The sequence below is a fragment of the Condylura cristata genome, unplaced genomic scaffold (assembly GCF_000260355.1).
Source record: "Condylura cristata isolate star-nosed mole 26May11 unplaced genomic scaffold, ConCri1.0 scaffold00003, whole genome shotgun sequence".
Classification (NCBI taxonomy): domain Eukaryota; kingdom Metazoa; phylum Chordata; class Mammalia; order Eulipotyphla; family Talpidae; genus Condylura; species Condylura cristata.
This window is the reverse complement of record NW_004567104.1, coordinates 31018220-31034341: the sequence shown is the minus strand read 5'-3', so window position 1 is coordinate 31034341 and position 16122 is coordinate 31018220. Positions and strand designations below refer to the sequence as shown.

Here is a 16122-nt window from a genome sequence, read left to right as displayed (position 1 = left end):
AAGAAGGGGACCTTTCTGAATATTTGCCCACAAAAAGGCTCGGTCGACTTATGTCTGTCATTTATCTCACACTCAGCTTTGTAAGGGCTTCCTTCCTTTTCTCTTTCAACTTGGCATCTGCCCAGACAAAAAAAAAAACCCTTAGTGTCAGTGAGATGACTTGTAAAAATAGTAACTTCTACTACTCCCAACTTAATCCCTGGGCCATCCGGCATTTTGTGCTTCTTTAACCAGCAGGATCTGCTTAGTCCCTTCTATCGCTTCTTTTTCCATGACAACTCAATAGGCAAATATAATTTATTACCTATAGCACCCTAAGCTCTTCCTAGCAACAACAGCAACAGACACAATCAAGATCTTCTTTCTGAGTTCAGCTCTGGGCTACGTCCATTTCTGAGACACTGAGAATCCCCAGACTCAGGTCCGGCTTACTCCTCAATCTGCACCTTTGGCCTTTACTCTTGGAAAATATTAACTTTGACTTTTTCAAGTACAATTACACAAGAAAGGTGTCCTTTCAGCCTCTAAACATGACTGTGAGGAGCAAAAGTCACAAAGACACTGAGTGCGGTGACTGCCCAGGGCCTGAGGGTCAGGGGCAGGGGCACAACTAGAACTCAGAAGAGTCACCAGACCTAAAATCTCTCCATGGCACCCCGTTGCCCCAGAGTCTAAATACATCGTAAGGAAAAAGTCATCCAGAAAGTTTTTCCAAAGGCTTCCTAGAGAGGGAGATAGAAGAAAAGACGATAAAAATCAATGGAATTTGAGGAAAAGTTGCCTCCTCCCAACAAAGGATATTTTCCTAGTTTAGCCCTAGTTCTACAGCATCACACGGATTCTGCTACAAAGAAATGAGACAGCAGGTACTGTGAGCTACACAACCGCGAGTTTTGCACTCACAAAGATCTGGGATTAACCAGATTCACCACTCCAAACTTGGAGACCTTCAACAGATTACTTTCTTTTGTGTAAAATGCTATTAGCTTTTTGAGGGTAGGTCGAGTACTTAGCACAGAGAACGCATGCAAAATCTAGTTTCTTATATTACCATCAACTCTTAGAATCTGCAGTGGCTCTAGGATCATAAGACAAAATATTTCCACTTCCAAAGTTTGTCCCTACAGAATGCCACTGCCTGTAATGGAATTTGCTGACAGGAAAAAAATATTTTTATTCTTAGAAGCAGCACTTTCCCTGAGAAAGCTGCATTAACTAAGGAGTTAACCTACCAGCACCCGCCCATATTAATCACCATAGCCAAAAGGTAGTTATGAGGCTTGGTGCAGGGCAACCCAACACAGGGCACTTCAGCATGTTGAGTATTTTGAACTAAAGGTTCTTGGGGAGTGGCCAGCGTGAGGAGGTAAATCTCCCCTGTAAAAGGTATCTCCACACCCCCAGACCCCACCTCCCCAACTCATACCAGGAGGAGAGCAGTATCAGAATCAGGAATTCAGGCCCAAACAGCTGTGTAAATACGCTCTGCTCACTTCCTTGCTAATTGAGAGCTAAGCCTATAGCTTCTTGGTCTTGTCTTTTCTTCATAAATTTATTTTTTCTTTGTTGAAAAGGTACATATACATAGATAATTTGGTCATTCTGTAGGTTTCCATGCACACAAAATTAACTTTGTTTTTTGGCTGCTTATTCATTTGTTTTGTCACTTGAATTATTAGAACAATAAAAACCTTAGGAAAGAGAAAAGTTTTTCCTCTCTATGATGGAAACCACCCAGTGGATGAGTAAATAAAATGTGGCAAATTCAGTTACTATTCATCTTAGGAAAGAAAGAAATTCTACTCATGCTGCAACATGGACAAACCTCGAAGATAGTATGTTGAGCAAAATAAGTCCATCACAAAAGAACAGATGTTGCCCACTCAACATGGGCTCTAGAGCTGCCCAGCTGAGAGGCGGGAAGTGGGATGGAGGTTGCAAAGGCCCTTCTTCCACTGTGCACGTGTCGGGACGGTCCCCACACTCACCAGGCCGCAGGGTCACGGCAATCTTCTGCGGGGTCATCTGGATGACGTCTGAGCTGGCGGAGCCCGAGCCCTTGCTGCTGAGAGGCAGACTCCGCAGGACCTGGGTGCTGCTGACCGGGCTCTCAAACTCGCCGCTACAGCCGTTTTTGACCAGATTTGCCCTCAAGTCACATCGGGAGGTGACTGACCGCAGGCTGCCGAAGTCCTAGATGCAGAAGAGGAAGAAAGCAGGAGTGGTCAGGGTGTGCTTCCAGAACACCCAGGAGGGTGGACTCACCACTGTCTGCTGGACAGTAAACCCTCACCATCCCATCTTCATTGTCTGAAGAGAAAACAGCCATCTCTATCCCAACGCCTCACCCAGTATGATCTACAGTGCAAGATGTGCAAGCATTTTGTAAGCTAGAAACGCATCGATTTCATTGTGAAATTTTTATTTTATTATCTTTTTGGCGATCTTGTGAGATTTTCTACCAAAACACCCTTTGGACCCATGAATTTCATTTTGTTTTTGTTTTTCATGGTCTTTTGTTGTTGTTGTTGTTGTTGTTTTAATAATAAAAATGCTTTTTAAAAAATGCACCTGTCCAGGTGTTAGTTAAGGGAAATTAACTCAAATGGTCAAGAGTTAAACAACTGTTTTTTCAATTCTACATAGAGGTGAGCAGTTGTAACAAAGGCAACCAGGAGTTAACTCCTGAGTTGTTCACTTCTGCAGGCACTGGCCGTCACAACCTCTGAGAACTATGTGGCAATGTACACTGTGCCCTGACCCAGAGGCCAGTCCTAGGGATTTACCACAAGAAGAGAATAAATCACAAGAAAGAGAAAAGTCCACAAGGAGATATAGAGTGTAGTGGTAGTGGTACTTACACTAGCATATAAACCTGTAAACCTAAATACTGTATCATATGGAAAATATAGCATATCACCCTGACAGATGATAGAGCCATGCTGAAATTATGAAGGCTATGTAGAAATTTCAAAATTTTCAACTAAGGAAAAAACAAAAAACCCAGAGAACACTTATACCTGCACTAGGACTCAAAGGAAAAAGGTTTTATAAGTAGATAGCTGAGATGTCAGGGTTGAGGGACTAAAGTAATACTTTGCTTATAGTCTTTATTGTTGTTTGAACAATAAGAAAATTATTTATTTTTTTGAATTAGATTTAAGAGAAGGTGTGGCATCAGGATGACCCAATCTAGTGTACAGCAACCAAGAATTTGGGCCATAAATTTAAACATGAAATAATAGGCTTTGTTATAAAATATACTGTCCATAAGAATTGGTCATTTTCCATTGTGGGAGTTTTGTTTTTTTTTTTTTAAGATTTATTTATGCACACAGAACTGAGGTACAGGCCAGAGGTTGTGGGGGTGGGGGTTGAAATTTCTACACAGCCTTGATAATTTCAGCATGGCTCTATCATCTATCATCATATTTTCATATGATACAGGATTTAGGTTTATAGGTTTATGAGATTATGCTAGTGTAAGTACCACTACAATGTATATCTCATTTACCAGAGACAGAGTGGGGAACAAAACAGGCCAGCTGATGAAGAACACTGCTGAGGAGAGCAGTGGGCGGGCCAGGAGAGGTCTGCCACGCCATGTGGGTCACCTTTGGGGCAGGGATCGAACTCATGCTGAAGTGGCTTTAGCTTCTCAGTGCTGTGCTTTAACCTGCTGCACCAACAGGAAGGCTCAGGAGTTTTTAAGCTGGAATAATCATGTGGCAAAGCCAAGCCAGGATTCTCTGAAAACCCTTTTACTGCTACATGCAGAAAATAAGATCACCTCCTCTAGCTACTTGGACACCAGTGCTCAAATCGACAATCTCAATAAGGGGCGGAGGAGTCAGTTAGGAAACTGATCCCTCAGTAACACTTTGCTAAAAAGCCACAGACGAGGTAAGTTTCCTCTGACTGCTATGTTAGAAATCAGACTGTTGGCACAGGCACTAACACAGAGAAGAACTCACCAAAGACTAGTCAATGTCCATTAGTATCCACCTAAGACTCACCTTCCACACCTCTGGCCTGCACCCCAGTTCTGTATGCATAAATAAATAAATCTTTAAAAGAAACAAAAAAGACTCAAGACCAAAAGTCAAAAAGATTTTGTGGTATATTTCTTTAAAGATCCATTTATTCTATGCATACGAGAGCTGGAGTCTAGGCCGGAGATGTTGGGGGAGGGGAGGGGTGAGAGGATTCACCAGAGACAGAGTGGGGAGCAGAACAGACAGATATACTGAAATACACTACTGAGGGGAGCAAGAAGTGAGACAGAAGAGGTCTGCTGTGCCATGTGGGTCATCTCCCTGGCCAGGGAGTGAACTCATGCAGCAGAGGCTGTGGCTAGCTTCATAGTGCTGCAACTTAATCCTTTGCACCAGCAGGGAGCCCCCGACTTCTTGGTATTTTTACATAAGTAAGACAAGATGAGTTATCCTGGGTCTCTGCAATATCTTTTTGAGGTTTCTTTCTTTTTTTTTTTTTTTTACAACTGACTTTTATTTTGCATATTAAACCCCTGTAGCTCTTCCCTGTCAACATCCTCACATCCTCAGAGACTGCACCATAAATATAGTGACTCTCAACGTCACTTGACAGGACAGGGAGTAAAAAGATATTCCAAGTTAACATGATAAGATTTCAAAGCGAAGGGTTCCAGATGGTCCAGCTTAGCTCTGATGAAGCAGTTTACAAAGCTAGGGATAGTCAGGGGAGTCAGCTGCCTGAGGGCCTGCAAGGCCAGTCTGCTGTCTGGCGTTCTCTGAAACAGGGTGGACCAGCTGGCCTGGGCTTGTCGGGCTCAGGGGCTCACCTGCTCAGGTCTGACATGGCCATAGCAGAGGCAGAATATAAATAAAATAGCCTCAGTGTACAGAAAAACAGCTATGGGAAGAGAGCAGGAGTTCATCTCACACAGGGAAATGAGGGCTAGCAGCAGAGTGGGCTCTGAACGGGGAGCAGTGCAGCTGCCTTGCAGGGGTGCCCAGGCTTGGCGCTGGTGCAGGTTTCCGTAAATGAACGAAGTGTGCAATTGTGGTTTCCAGAAAGGCCTTCATCAGCTCTCCGTGGGCTGAGGGGGAACTGCATTACAGGCAAAATACCAAGGGAAGTGGCAGGATGGGAGCAGGGACTTCAAACGCCATTTATAGCTTTGAGTCGATATGTGGTAATATATAAAAGAAGAGGGGGGCATCCTGAATTTAGATGGCTTCTTATTCTTTAGAGGGCTTTTAATTTGTTAATTTGCTAAAAGGCTCTGTGTAGCCTGACTGCCCCTCTCTGCTCGTCACCTGTTATAAAGGATACAGTGGGGTTTCTGCTCTGGGGACTTGCCTCATCTCTTTTCATCTGTCACCTGTGTTCAGTCGCTCCCAGCACATCCTGCTCCCAGAGCACCCCCTTACATTGCACACAGCCCTGTCTGCTGCTACTGCCTTTAGAAAGAAGTGGGTTGCTCTTTGGGGGGCGGCTTTTGTTTGTTTCTGAAACAGCAGGGTAGAAGAGTTGAGACACTACAGGCCCAGGGAAATGAGGAAGCCAGGCAGGAAGGGGGCAGACTGCCTGAGGCCTGGGATGAAGAGGGAAGAAACAGACTGGTAAACAACGGAGACCCTTCAGGAGAAAGGGGCAAAGGAGGGTGACTGGCTGCCCGCTGAGGCTGGCCTTTCTCCCAGAAGGGAGATGGCAGGGCCAAGGCCTCTGACCAGCTGAGGCTGCATTCCTGGAAGGGCAGTGCCTTCATGGGCTTGGGGGAAGGAAGGGAGAAGATAACTACAAACACCCAAATCTGTGCACCAGTAACATACTACAGGCCTCTCCCTGTCAGAGGGAGGGAAAAAGACCTCTATCAGCTTTCTGCTGGCTCATTTACATCACTGAATAAGTATTATGAAATGTCTGCACTAGACCAAGATCACTCTAACCGCAGGGATATTCTCTCAAAGAAAAATCTGTCTTTTATCATCAGTTGGACTAAATGCTCATGTTTTTCGTCCCCCAACCGCCAGCTCAAAGGAAAATGCAGGTGTGAATGTCTAATCTACTTTCCCTTCTACCACAATCTACCTGGTGGTCTTGCTCCCAGCCCCCACTCTCCTCTTCCCCACCCCTGCCCCCAGGCCTGTGAGCCCTTCATTCCTCTTCTCCACATCTATCTTCATCAAGTCTTTTCGGGTCTACCCCACTTCTGCCCATCCAAATGCCCCAGGCCTCACCGTTCTTTCCCCACAGGGCAGCCCCTCCACCTGATCCTTCTTCCTGTATCTCAGCAGCCTGTGCTGCCCAGTCACTTCACCCGGTCACTCTCACCTCATGCCACAGCTTCCCCTGCCCCCCAGCACCAACAAGCAATCCCCTCCAGCCATCACCGCCACCCTGTCTCCTCTCCTGATTTCTATTCTTGCAGGGAGCACAGCCCCTCAGCCTTGCCTACGTCTCCCAAACCACTGTCCAGGTGCAAACCACACTGGCCCCTGCCCACAGCACAGGCTGCCCTCACACATCCCCTCTCCCTTCCTTCCTCCACCTAGGGCACAGCTTGACTATGTCTCCTGTTCCACGGCACTTAGGTGATGTGACACAACTGGTTTAGACAGAAAACATGAGTGGAAATAATGTGGTCTGCCTGAGGCCTTGCCATTAAAGCATCCACACATTGGCTTTACAGCTAGCTGGGCTGTGAAACAGTCTTAGAGCAGAGACAGATTCCCACTTTTAAAAAAGATGGATAGAGAGTGAACTGCCAGAGTTTGCTGTATGTTATGCTGTGAAGAATAAACAGCACTGTAAGTGTTGAACATGGCCAGGAAGTGGGGTGAAGGCTGGCTAGGATGGGCTGGAAGCATCACAAAGAACAAGAGCTGGCAGGCCCATGTGTCCTGGTCTCAGAGCTGGGAAGAGCCTCGCAACTGTGTTCCTGAAGCCAGGGGCAAGCTTGAAGCTTCCAGGTAAATCATTTTAGAAAACAGAGATGAGAGAGCCAGGCTGTCATGCTCATAGCAAGGGAGCGAGGGAGAGGAGGCCAGCAATGGACACAGGGCGGCGAGGACACTGGCAGACGCAAGCCCTCAAAGCAGATACCCGTGGGAGTATGTAGTAATGAGGTGGGGGATAGGGAGAGGAGGTGGAATTAGGTTACAAGGGATATTGAATGTAGAGTGAGGGATCCCCTACCCCCACCTCAAGTAATATAAGGAAGTCATTATGGGATCTCAAGCAGTGAAGGCCCTGTGGAATGTGATCTGGGATTACTCTACGGTGGTATGCAGCAACCTCTATCAGAACCCGTAAGAATGCACTGGTTGGGGGCCTGGGCCTCTCTGGCTGTCCACTCTGCACCAGCCCTCAACTACACACAATTCATACTCTAGACAGGTATGTTAATTCTTTGATGATGTCCCTGGAGTTATGTGTAGGGAGGCCCTGGGCCACACTTACTCTGTCTTGCTAAGGGATAGGCGCTAATCAAACCATCTCTGAACTCTCCAAACCCAGCTCCTTAAGCACACTTGGACCTTAGAGAAAGCTCATTCTCGCATTCCAGTGCGGGCATCATGGGATGTTCTCAAATGCACAAAGTGTTGTCTAAGCAATGTGGGCGAGAGAGGGAACCCAAGCATGGGCCAGGACTATGGAATTCTCCACTTCCCACCACTCTCAGGAAGTCAGACTCTCAGATGGACTAGTACAGAAAGAAAAAACTTAAAGTGGACAACCGACCCTGGTTTATAAACGCCACAGTTCACACGTCACTAAAAAACATCCCTGGATGACACCAGCAGTTCTCTGACAGCTCCTCGGTTGCGTGCTCGGTTACTCAGCAGCTCCATCCACAAGTCCTCTCGAGCACGCATCTCATTTTAGGCTCCCAGAATGCCAGCGGGTGGGACCTGACATCTTTTTACACATCAAGAAATCCAGAGTAAATTATGGCAAAACTGAGGCTTAAACTTTGGTATTTTGACTCCATGTCTTTTCAGCAAGCCTCTTTCATCAAATAGGAATTCCTGCCAGACTCTTGGCTGCAGCAGGGGATGCCAAGGTGAATAAAACATGGTTAGGTTCTCAAGGAGATGATGATCTAGTTGGAAACAGACATAAAAACAAATGAACTCAATTAGGGTTTGTAAGTAGTATCGAAGGAGTACAAAACAGGGGAGACAAAGAGGTGAGTGTGGCTTGCACAGCAAACATGCAACAAAAAGCCAACCCATCAATCGCCACTCAGTGTTCACTGAGCAATCCTTGTGTGCCAAGCACCATCCTGGGTGCTGGGGCACAGCACTGAAGAAAACAGATGAAATAACCCCTGTCATTCTGGCAGAGTCTACAGTCGCATTTCAAATGGAAGCAACAACCATTTTTTCCAATGAAACCAAACTCCACAAAGGCCAATTCATGATATTCATCCTCACACAAGCCACAGCAAGATGACTGGCACCGGCCAACATGCCACCTGCCAAACATACTACCTACCTGTACACTCTCTAACTCATGACAAAATGGATTAATTTTTACAAGCTCAAATCTTCTATCAAATAGCAGAAAACTACAGAAGAGTCACTGATGATTTTCCCACTAAAGGGAAGGAAAGCTGTTTCCCTAAAACAGGATCAATACATTCAATACTATGCAGAGATGCAATTTAACTTCAGTCACTAAAATGCAGCTTTTCGAAATGTTCAATATCACTTGTAATAAGGTAGATGCAAATCAAAACCACAATGAGATACCACCGCACCCCAGTGAGAATGGCACATCTTAAAACAACTAGCAACAACGAATGTTGACGAGGATGTAGAGAAAAAGGAACTCTCCTGCACTGCTGGTGGGAATGCAAACTAGTACAACCACTATGGAAAACTGTTTCAAAGTTTCTCAAACTGCTAAACATGGAGCTTCCATAAGACCCAGCAATCCCACTCCTAGCCCCCATGTTTATTGCTGCTTTATTTATAATAGGAAACACATGGAAGCAGCCCAAATTCCCAAAAGTAGATGACTGGATTAAAAAGATGTGGTACATACCCCCATGTTTATTGCTGCTTTATTTACAATTGGAAAAACATGGAAGCAGCCTAAATGCCCAAAAGTAGATGACTGGATTAGAAAGATGTGGTACATATATACAATGGAATATTACTCAGCAACCAAAAAAGAGAAACACATCTTTTGCAGCAACTTGGATGGAGCTGGAAAAGATCATGCTTAGTGAGATAAGCCAGAAAGAGAAAGAAAAATACCGGATGGTTTCACTCATAGCAGGACTATAATGGACCAGGCGAGAAAATAACAAAAATAATGAACAACCATAGACCAGAGACATTCTGTGGGGATGGAGTGGGGAATGGGATCAAAAACGGGGGGGGGGGGGGAAGGGGGGGGAAAGGGAGGGAAATGCACGGGACTATGGTGGTGGCACAGGGGTGATTTGGTGATGGGAAACCCGTGGGGATTACAATTGAGATGAAAAAAAAATGTGCAAAACGATGTAAAAATAAACTTTTTAATAAAAAAAAAAAGAAAAGAAAAAGATGTGGTACATATACATAATGGAATGTTACTCAGCAATCAAAAAAGATAAACACATGCCTTTTGCAGCAACATGGATGGAGCTGGAAAGGATCATGCTTAGTGAAATAAGCCAGAAAGAAAAGGAAAAATACCAGATGGTTTCACTCATAGCAGGAGCATAAAGGACCAGGGGGAAAACAAATAATAATAATAATAATGAACAACTATATATCAAAGACATTTTTGGGAAGTAGAATGGGGAATGGGATAAAAAATGGGGGGGGGTAGGGGCAGTGCATGGGCTATGGTAATGGCACACTGATGAACTGATGATGGGAAGCCCACGGGGATTACAACTGAGATGGAAAAAGGCACAAAATGATATAAAAATAAACTATTATAATAAAAAAAAGATGCAGCTTTTCTTTTGTCAGCTCCCTGGGAGAAAGCAAAAGAGGCAGCTTGCAGACCCCGCACACAGTCTGGACAGTCCACGTGTGTGCTGTGGGGCTGCCCAGCTGCCCCACTCCCACCAACATACCTCTTTGGAACACCAGGCACATTTTGGGTGGATTAGCAGACATTCTTCACAGGAGGTGGCACTTCCACTAGTACATATGTTGAGACCTTCGAACAAGGATAAAGATGCACTAATTAGTTCCTGGTCATAAATCCATTGATGAGGCCTTTGTCTTTTCAATAGACAGCCAATGGCTGAAAGGCACAGGCCTGGTGCAAATTGCATGCTTAGACTCACTGGCTACACTAAACGCTGAAGTTTTCTGAAGCATCCACCCAGCACACACTTATGTTAGCAACTCCCATTTCTGCTGGCTCACTGCATTTCTACCCCATTTTCCCACAAACATAGCAGTGAGGGGGAACTAGGCTCCTTCATACTCGTTCCTGTCAAAATGAAAAAATTAATCCATTTAGTCAATAAACCAAAAAAGAAAAGAAAAAAGAGGTTAGTCTCATTCAAGCATAACAAAATCCTAGGTCAGTCACTATCTCATCAAAGTCCACAACAGGCTGAACAAGAGTGTGTCCTGCTAAGCAATACAGTGCTGGGCTAAGATAAAGGCATTTCGGGAATCCAGTGTCTCTACCAGCAGGTCAAATACCTTATCACCTCATTAGGTAAAGAGAAGACATTTGATGAAATTCAAACTCCATCCCTACTTTAAAAAAAAAAAAAAATAGCAGAGACTAAAAGTTAAAGGAGACTTATCATTTTAAAAATGACTTCTTGAAAGCCAGACCACTTTCCACCTCCGTTTGTGAGAGGTGGGGAGGGTGGGCTTGAGCAGTAGACATAACCATAGAGATAAAATCCATTGTTCCCTCTCTGCTCCCCCATGTCCCAATCCCCTCCGTCCTGTGTCAACCTGTTGTTACAGGGCACCCCAATGTGAATTGGGTTGCCTGTCTGTGGGTCCTCACCCGTGCACTTAAGATTCAATCGTATTACAGACACACACAAAAGGGTTCAATAATGGATTTATTTACAAGGAGAAGGGTAAAGGAACAGCCCAGGGAAAGGGGGAGAGAAATACAAGTTAACTAGAATGTCCTACTAGTTCTGCTGACTTGGACTCCGCCAACACGCTGAAAACCCATCGAGAGCCAAACGATCAGCGACGAACCACCAGGTCCAGAGACCCCCAGAGCCCACATGTCAGGTTTTATCCCAACCTGGCTGCTCAGCTCCGCCCTCACGTCCCAGCTGCTTCTCCTGGGTATTGATGGGATTAGCAGTTCCAGTATCTGGAGTGGGGGCGGAGTCCATGAAACCTGTACCTGTCACAGCCCCACTCCCACCAGCACCACAAAGATATTATGGGACACTTGTCATCCTTTCATTTCCTTCTTTCCACTCTAAAACATCCAGGCCAGATTTCTTTTGACTGAGAACAAAACTTGGTGTTTCTCTGAATGAGATGCAGGGGTGGGGGGAGTTAGGGGAGGTGTGGGAGTATCAGGGGTTGGGAGAGTGGAGAGTCCAGGATCACAGGTCCTGGAAAGAAGGGCTCAGCCCACAAGGAGAAAAGTCAAAAAGTATTAAAAAGGGAGGGTAGAGCAGAAAACATAGGGAAGGGGAGATGAGCTTCCAGCACTACTATGTAACATTTATGGTAAGATGTCTTGAAGCTAATATTTCCTTCATTTGCTAATTTTAACTCCCTTCTCCTTTATCAGTAGCAATAAAAGCCCACAGAGATATAAGGTGACAAAGGAATCTGCATTGCGGGTCACCTGAGGAAAGCTAGAGGGGACAGACACCACTTGGGATAGGAATGGTAGCTGTGCTAGCATCAAGGAGAATCAGGCAGGACCTAAGATGCTGGGAGGGAAGGAAGGAATGTGCTGTGAGGTCCCAGACTGACACCCCAACCTTGAACCCTGGTCCCTCGCCCTAATAGCTGGTGCTCTGTTGCAACTTCTGTTTTGCATGCATGGAGTTGGGGGGCCCCATCTCATCAAGATGTCTGCAGTAGGCCATCCTGGGTACGGCACAGGAACTGGGACATGTTTTCCAGGAGAAGCAGTCAGACCCAAGCAGGTCTGAAAGGAGCTCACTGCCGCAGGGAAGAGCCCCTCCCAGGGCCACACTCTGAATTCAGACTGTTAGGGAGGGCCTGCCTACTTCCTGCTGGAAGTGGCAGCCTCCTTGTTTTAAAATGAATCCTATCATGCACAAGTGATTTTTTTTCTAATTAAAAATATTTTTTTTATTCCACATAGGCACTTCAGCCTTTACAAAAGAGAGAAATGTGTGCAGGAAAAGAGTTTCAAATGTCAGCCCCATCTTTTGGTTAAATCCCCTTAACCTGTTAGAAAGGACTATCTAAATGGGTAAAAACCAAACCTAGATTTAAAGTTACTGCTCTCCTGCTCTTCAGCCTTATCAAATACAAACTCAGGGCTTTGGGATACACCATTTTAGATGTATAAAAAAAAAAAAATCAAGAAATCACAGAACCTTAGAGTTAGAAATGTTAAGCACTTTAGGGAAGGCACCCCATTTTATAGATGAGAATAGGAATAAGTAACTTAAAATAAGGAGGCCTAAGTGGTCAGAGGGCCCCAGCCAGCAAGCATCCAGATGAGACACCTGCTCAGAGGGCCCAACTTCAACCCAGATTCAGGGCTGTGGGGCAGATCGTGCTCCAGATCCCCGCAGGATTCTCAAGTCAAGAATCTGAGGTCAGAGGCCTCTTTTACGGACCAGCTCCAATCTGCAGAAACTCACAAACACTATTTTCTAATGACCAGCACCTCATCACTAATCTCTAGGAACATGGGTCAGAGGTCTCAGGCTCAGTGCCATAGGGCTCCTAGTTCTGACAGACCAGACTGGGTCCAGACAGACCAGTCTGGTTTTCTACTTTTCCAGCCTAAAGGACCTTTGAACTCACACTGAAGAGGTTCAAAGGATGTGACAGACATTTGGTATGAAAATATACTGAGCAACAGTAAAAATGTGTCTTCCTGTATTACCAAATAGTTTTACTGCATTCGAAATTAGGTTGCTGTTGGGACAAATTCAAGAAACCCTGCAATAAGCATGTCCTAATCAGCAAGCCCTAGACCGGGGCTGCCAGAGGCAGAGACAAATGACCCAGGCCTTTCTCCCCGGAGCTCAGGATGCCAGGTAGCAGACAGGGACTCGAGAAACCAAAAGAATGGGCCATGCTGACACAGGTCATCATGCCAGAGTCACTCCCTTTGGCTTCTCCCCTCTTTCCACCTATTAATATTTCAGAACTTGGATTTGGCTGGATGAGTCACTTAGCGCCAATAAGCATTTTGAAAGAAAGGAAGCACTGGATAAAAACTTAAACAGCTGGAGTTCATAAATGTCAGAGTGATTATCTAGGTCATGGAAGTAGGCGCTGGCAGCCCAGATGATGGCCACATCGTCCTTGGCTGCTGTTTGCAAAGTGACTATTCCCAGCTCAACTTCAAGTGCCTACAGTCCCCCTGTGCCTTTGAAACTGAGGGGTTACTGCAAACCATATTGTGAAAATATGTTCTCTGTCACTGACTCACCCCTCACATCAATCACATCCAGGCAGCCACCATGTCCAGTGGTTTCTCTTGATCCAACCCTGCCTGTCCACCCCTTCCAGTTGCACACAGGCCAGCCAGGCCCTCCGAACTGTCTGGATTCCTGCAGTAGTCCCCTCCCCTGAGGCTCTCCCCTCTCCGTCTACCCCTTGTCCACCCACAGCACCTACTGAAAGAGGATCTGCAACAGTTGGGATTCCCTGGCCCAAAACACTCCGGGAAAGAACAAAAGTGGGGAACCAAGCTGCAATGAGCCTACTGGTGGGAAGCAGGTGTATAACACTGCTCACTGGGTGGTGGGCAAACACAGCCATAACGGGGGATGACACTCAGAACAGTTAATGTCTGTGACATCACCTTGAAGGTACAAGTAGACACTAGGCTAGAAAAATACAATTCTGAATTACATCTCAGTCAGCTTTCAAGACAACAGAAAATAAAAATATTAATTTTATTTATATATCCATATAAGAACTGGGGTACCAGCCAGAGGTGCAGGGGGAGAGACGAGTCATCAGACACAGAGTGGGGAGCAGAATAGAACAGGCAGAGTGACTGAAATACTGTGCTGAGGAGAGCAGTGGGTAAGACAGGAGAGGTATGCTGCACCTTGTGGGTCACCTCGCTGGCTTGGGATCAAACTTGTGCTTCAGTGGCTGCAGATAACTGCAGAATGATGAGACTTAAACCGTGAGCCACCAGGGAGGCCCTGTTCTAATTTTTTTTTTTAATACTGCAAGGTACTGGGCATGCCCTAAGCCACGCTCCGTCCTCATACTTACTACAGAGGGAAGACAGAACAGTCCAGCATAGAATCTAGCAATTGGTTATTGGCCTGCATGAAATACACCCCCAGGAAAGATCTAGCTCAGTCTGTTTTCATCTTAGATTGCCTTTCTGAAAGTCAGACATGTATCTGGAGAACACCCAGCTATCAACATTACAGATATGATTTGTATTTTTAGGATATCAATTCATACAATGGAATAACTATGCAGCTTTTTAAAAGAATGTGATGTTCCCTAATACTGATATGAAACTTAACCTGATGTATAGTTAAAAATAAAAGGCAAGAAGATACTGAACAGTATCTTCAGTGTTGCCTTTCAACAAAAAATGGGGATGACTATTTAGAATATATGCAGAGAAAACACACTGGGGTCACATAAGAAACCGCCAGGGGAGATCTGTGCTGGGAAGGGGTCAGGGCGCTATCCCAGCCTGGGTGAAGGGAGGTCTCTCCTGCACAGGTGTTATATTTGAAAAACATACATGGGAGTATATTACCTAGTTTAAAATTAATTTTTAAAAGATTTATTTATTCATATAGAACTGGAGTACAGGCCAGAAATGCAGGAGTAAAACAGGCAGCCGACAAAGTGCACTGCTAAGGGGAGCAGCAGGCAAGGCAGGAGAGGTCTGCTGTGCCCTGCGGGTCAGCACACTGAAGTGGCTCAACCAGCTCTGCAGTGCTGCACTTTAGCCCACTGCGCCACTGGGGAAGGCCCTGAAGTTATTTTTTTTTTAACATAATAGTTTATTTTTACATCATTTTGTGCCTTTTTCCATCTCAGTTGTAACCCCCGTGGGCTTCCCATCACCAAGTCACCCGTGTGCCATCACCATAGTCCAGTGCACTCCTGAAGTTAATTTTAAAGGACAATTGATTATCTCTATGGTTTTCCTCCCCAAACTCATAACTCCAGAATAATCATGAAGAAAAATAGGGCCTCCCAGGGCACCCTGAAGCTACCCACAGCCACTGCAGCACAAGTTTGATCCCTAACCAGGGAGGTGACCCACATGGCACAGCAGACCTCTCCTGACCCGGTGACTCTTCTCACCCCTCCCTACACTTCTGGCCTGGACCCCAGTACTTATTTATGCATAAGTAAATAAATCTTTTTTAAAAAGAAAGACAACTGACAAATCCCAAGAGAAGGACAATATACAAAATACCTCCTCAAAATTGTCAAGGTCATCACAAAGAAAGACAGTCTATGCTCATCTTAGATCTCCTTTCTGAACGTCAGACATGTATCTGGAGAACACCCAACTATATCAGTTTTACAGATATGACTTTTATTTTTAAAACATCAATTCATACAATGGAATAACTATGCAGCTTTTAAAAAGAATGTGATGTCCCCTAAGACTGGGACCTGTCACAGCAAAGAGGAAACTAGAAAAGAGATAGGAAAAACTCAAGTAATATAAATAAAATATAGACTTCAGTTCATAATAACATATCAGTGTGGCTCATTAATTATAATTAATTAAAACTAATGTAGCAGGCAAAAGGAGGTGCAAATAAGCCAAGCACTGCCTATACACACACACACAACCAAGACTCATGTTTATCTATTCATTCAACAAATATGAGCCAGGCACTGTTCTCGGCATGGTAGATACAGTGATGATTAAGACAGAACTCCCTGGGGCCCTCCCTGGTGGCGCAGCGGGTTAAAGCACAGCACTGAGAAGCTAAAGCCACTTCCCCATGAGTTCGATTCCCGCCTGCCCCGGAGG

General features: G+C 45.2%; 1 protein-coding gene across 1 annotated transcript in view; it reads right to left on the bottom strand.

Moving 5' to 3' along the window:
* Positions 1–10267, bottom strand: part of ITGB5 (integrin, beta 5) — a 98284-nt gene extending 88017 nt beyond the window's left edge. The window contains exons 1-2 of the mRNA XM_004675433.2: positions 10064–10267; positions 1989–2193 (exon numbers count right to left, since the gene is read on the bottom strand). Coding sequence (XP_004675490.1) covers positions 1989–2193; positions 10064–10267 — 409 coding nt within the window. The remainder of the gene's footprint in view (positions 1–1988; positions 2194–10063) is intronic.
* Between the last annotated feature and the right edge of the window lie 5855 nt (positions 10268–16122).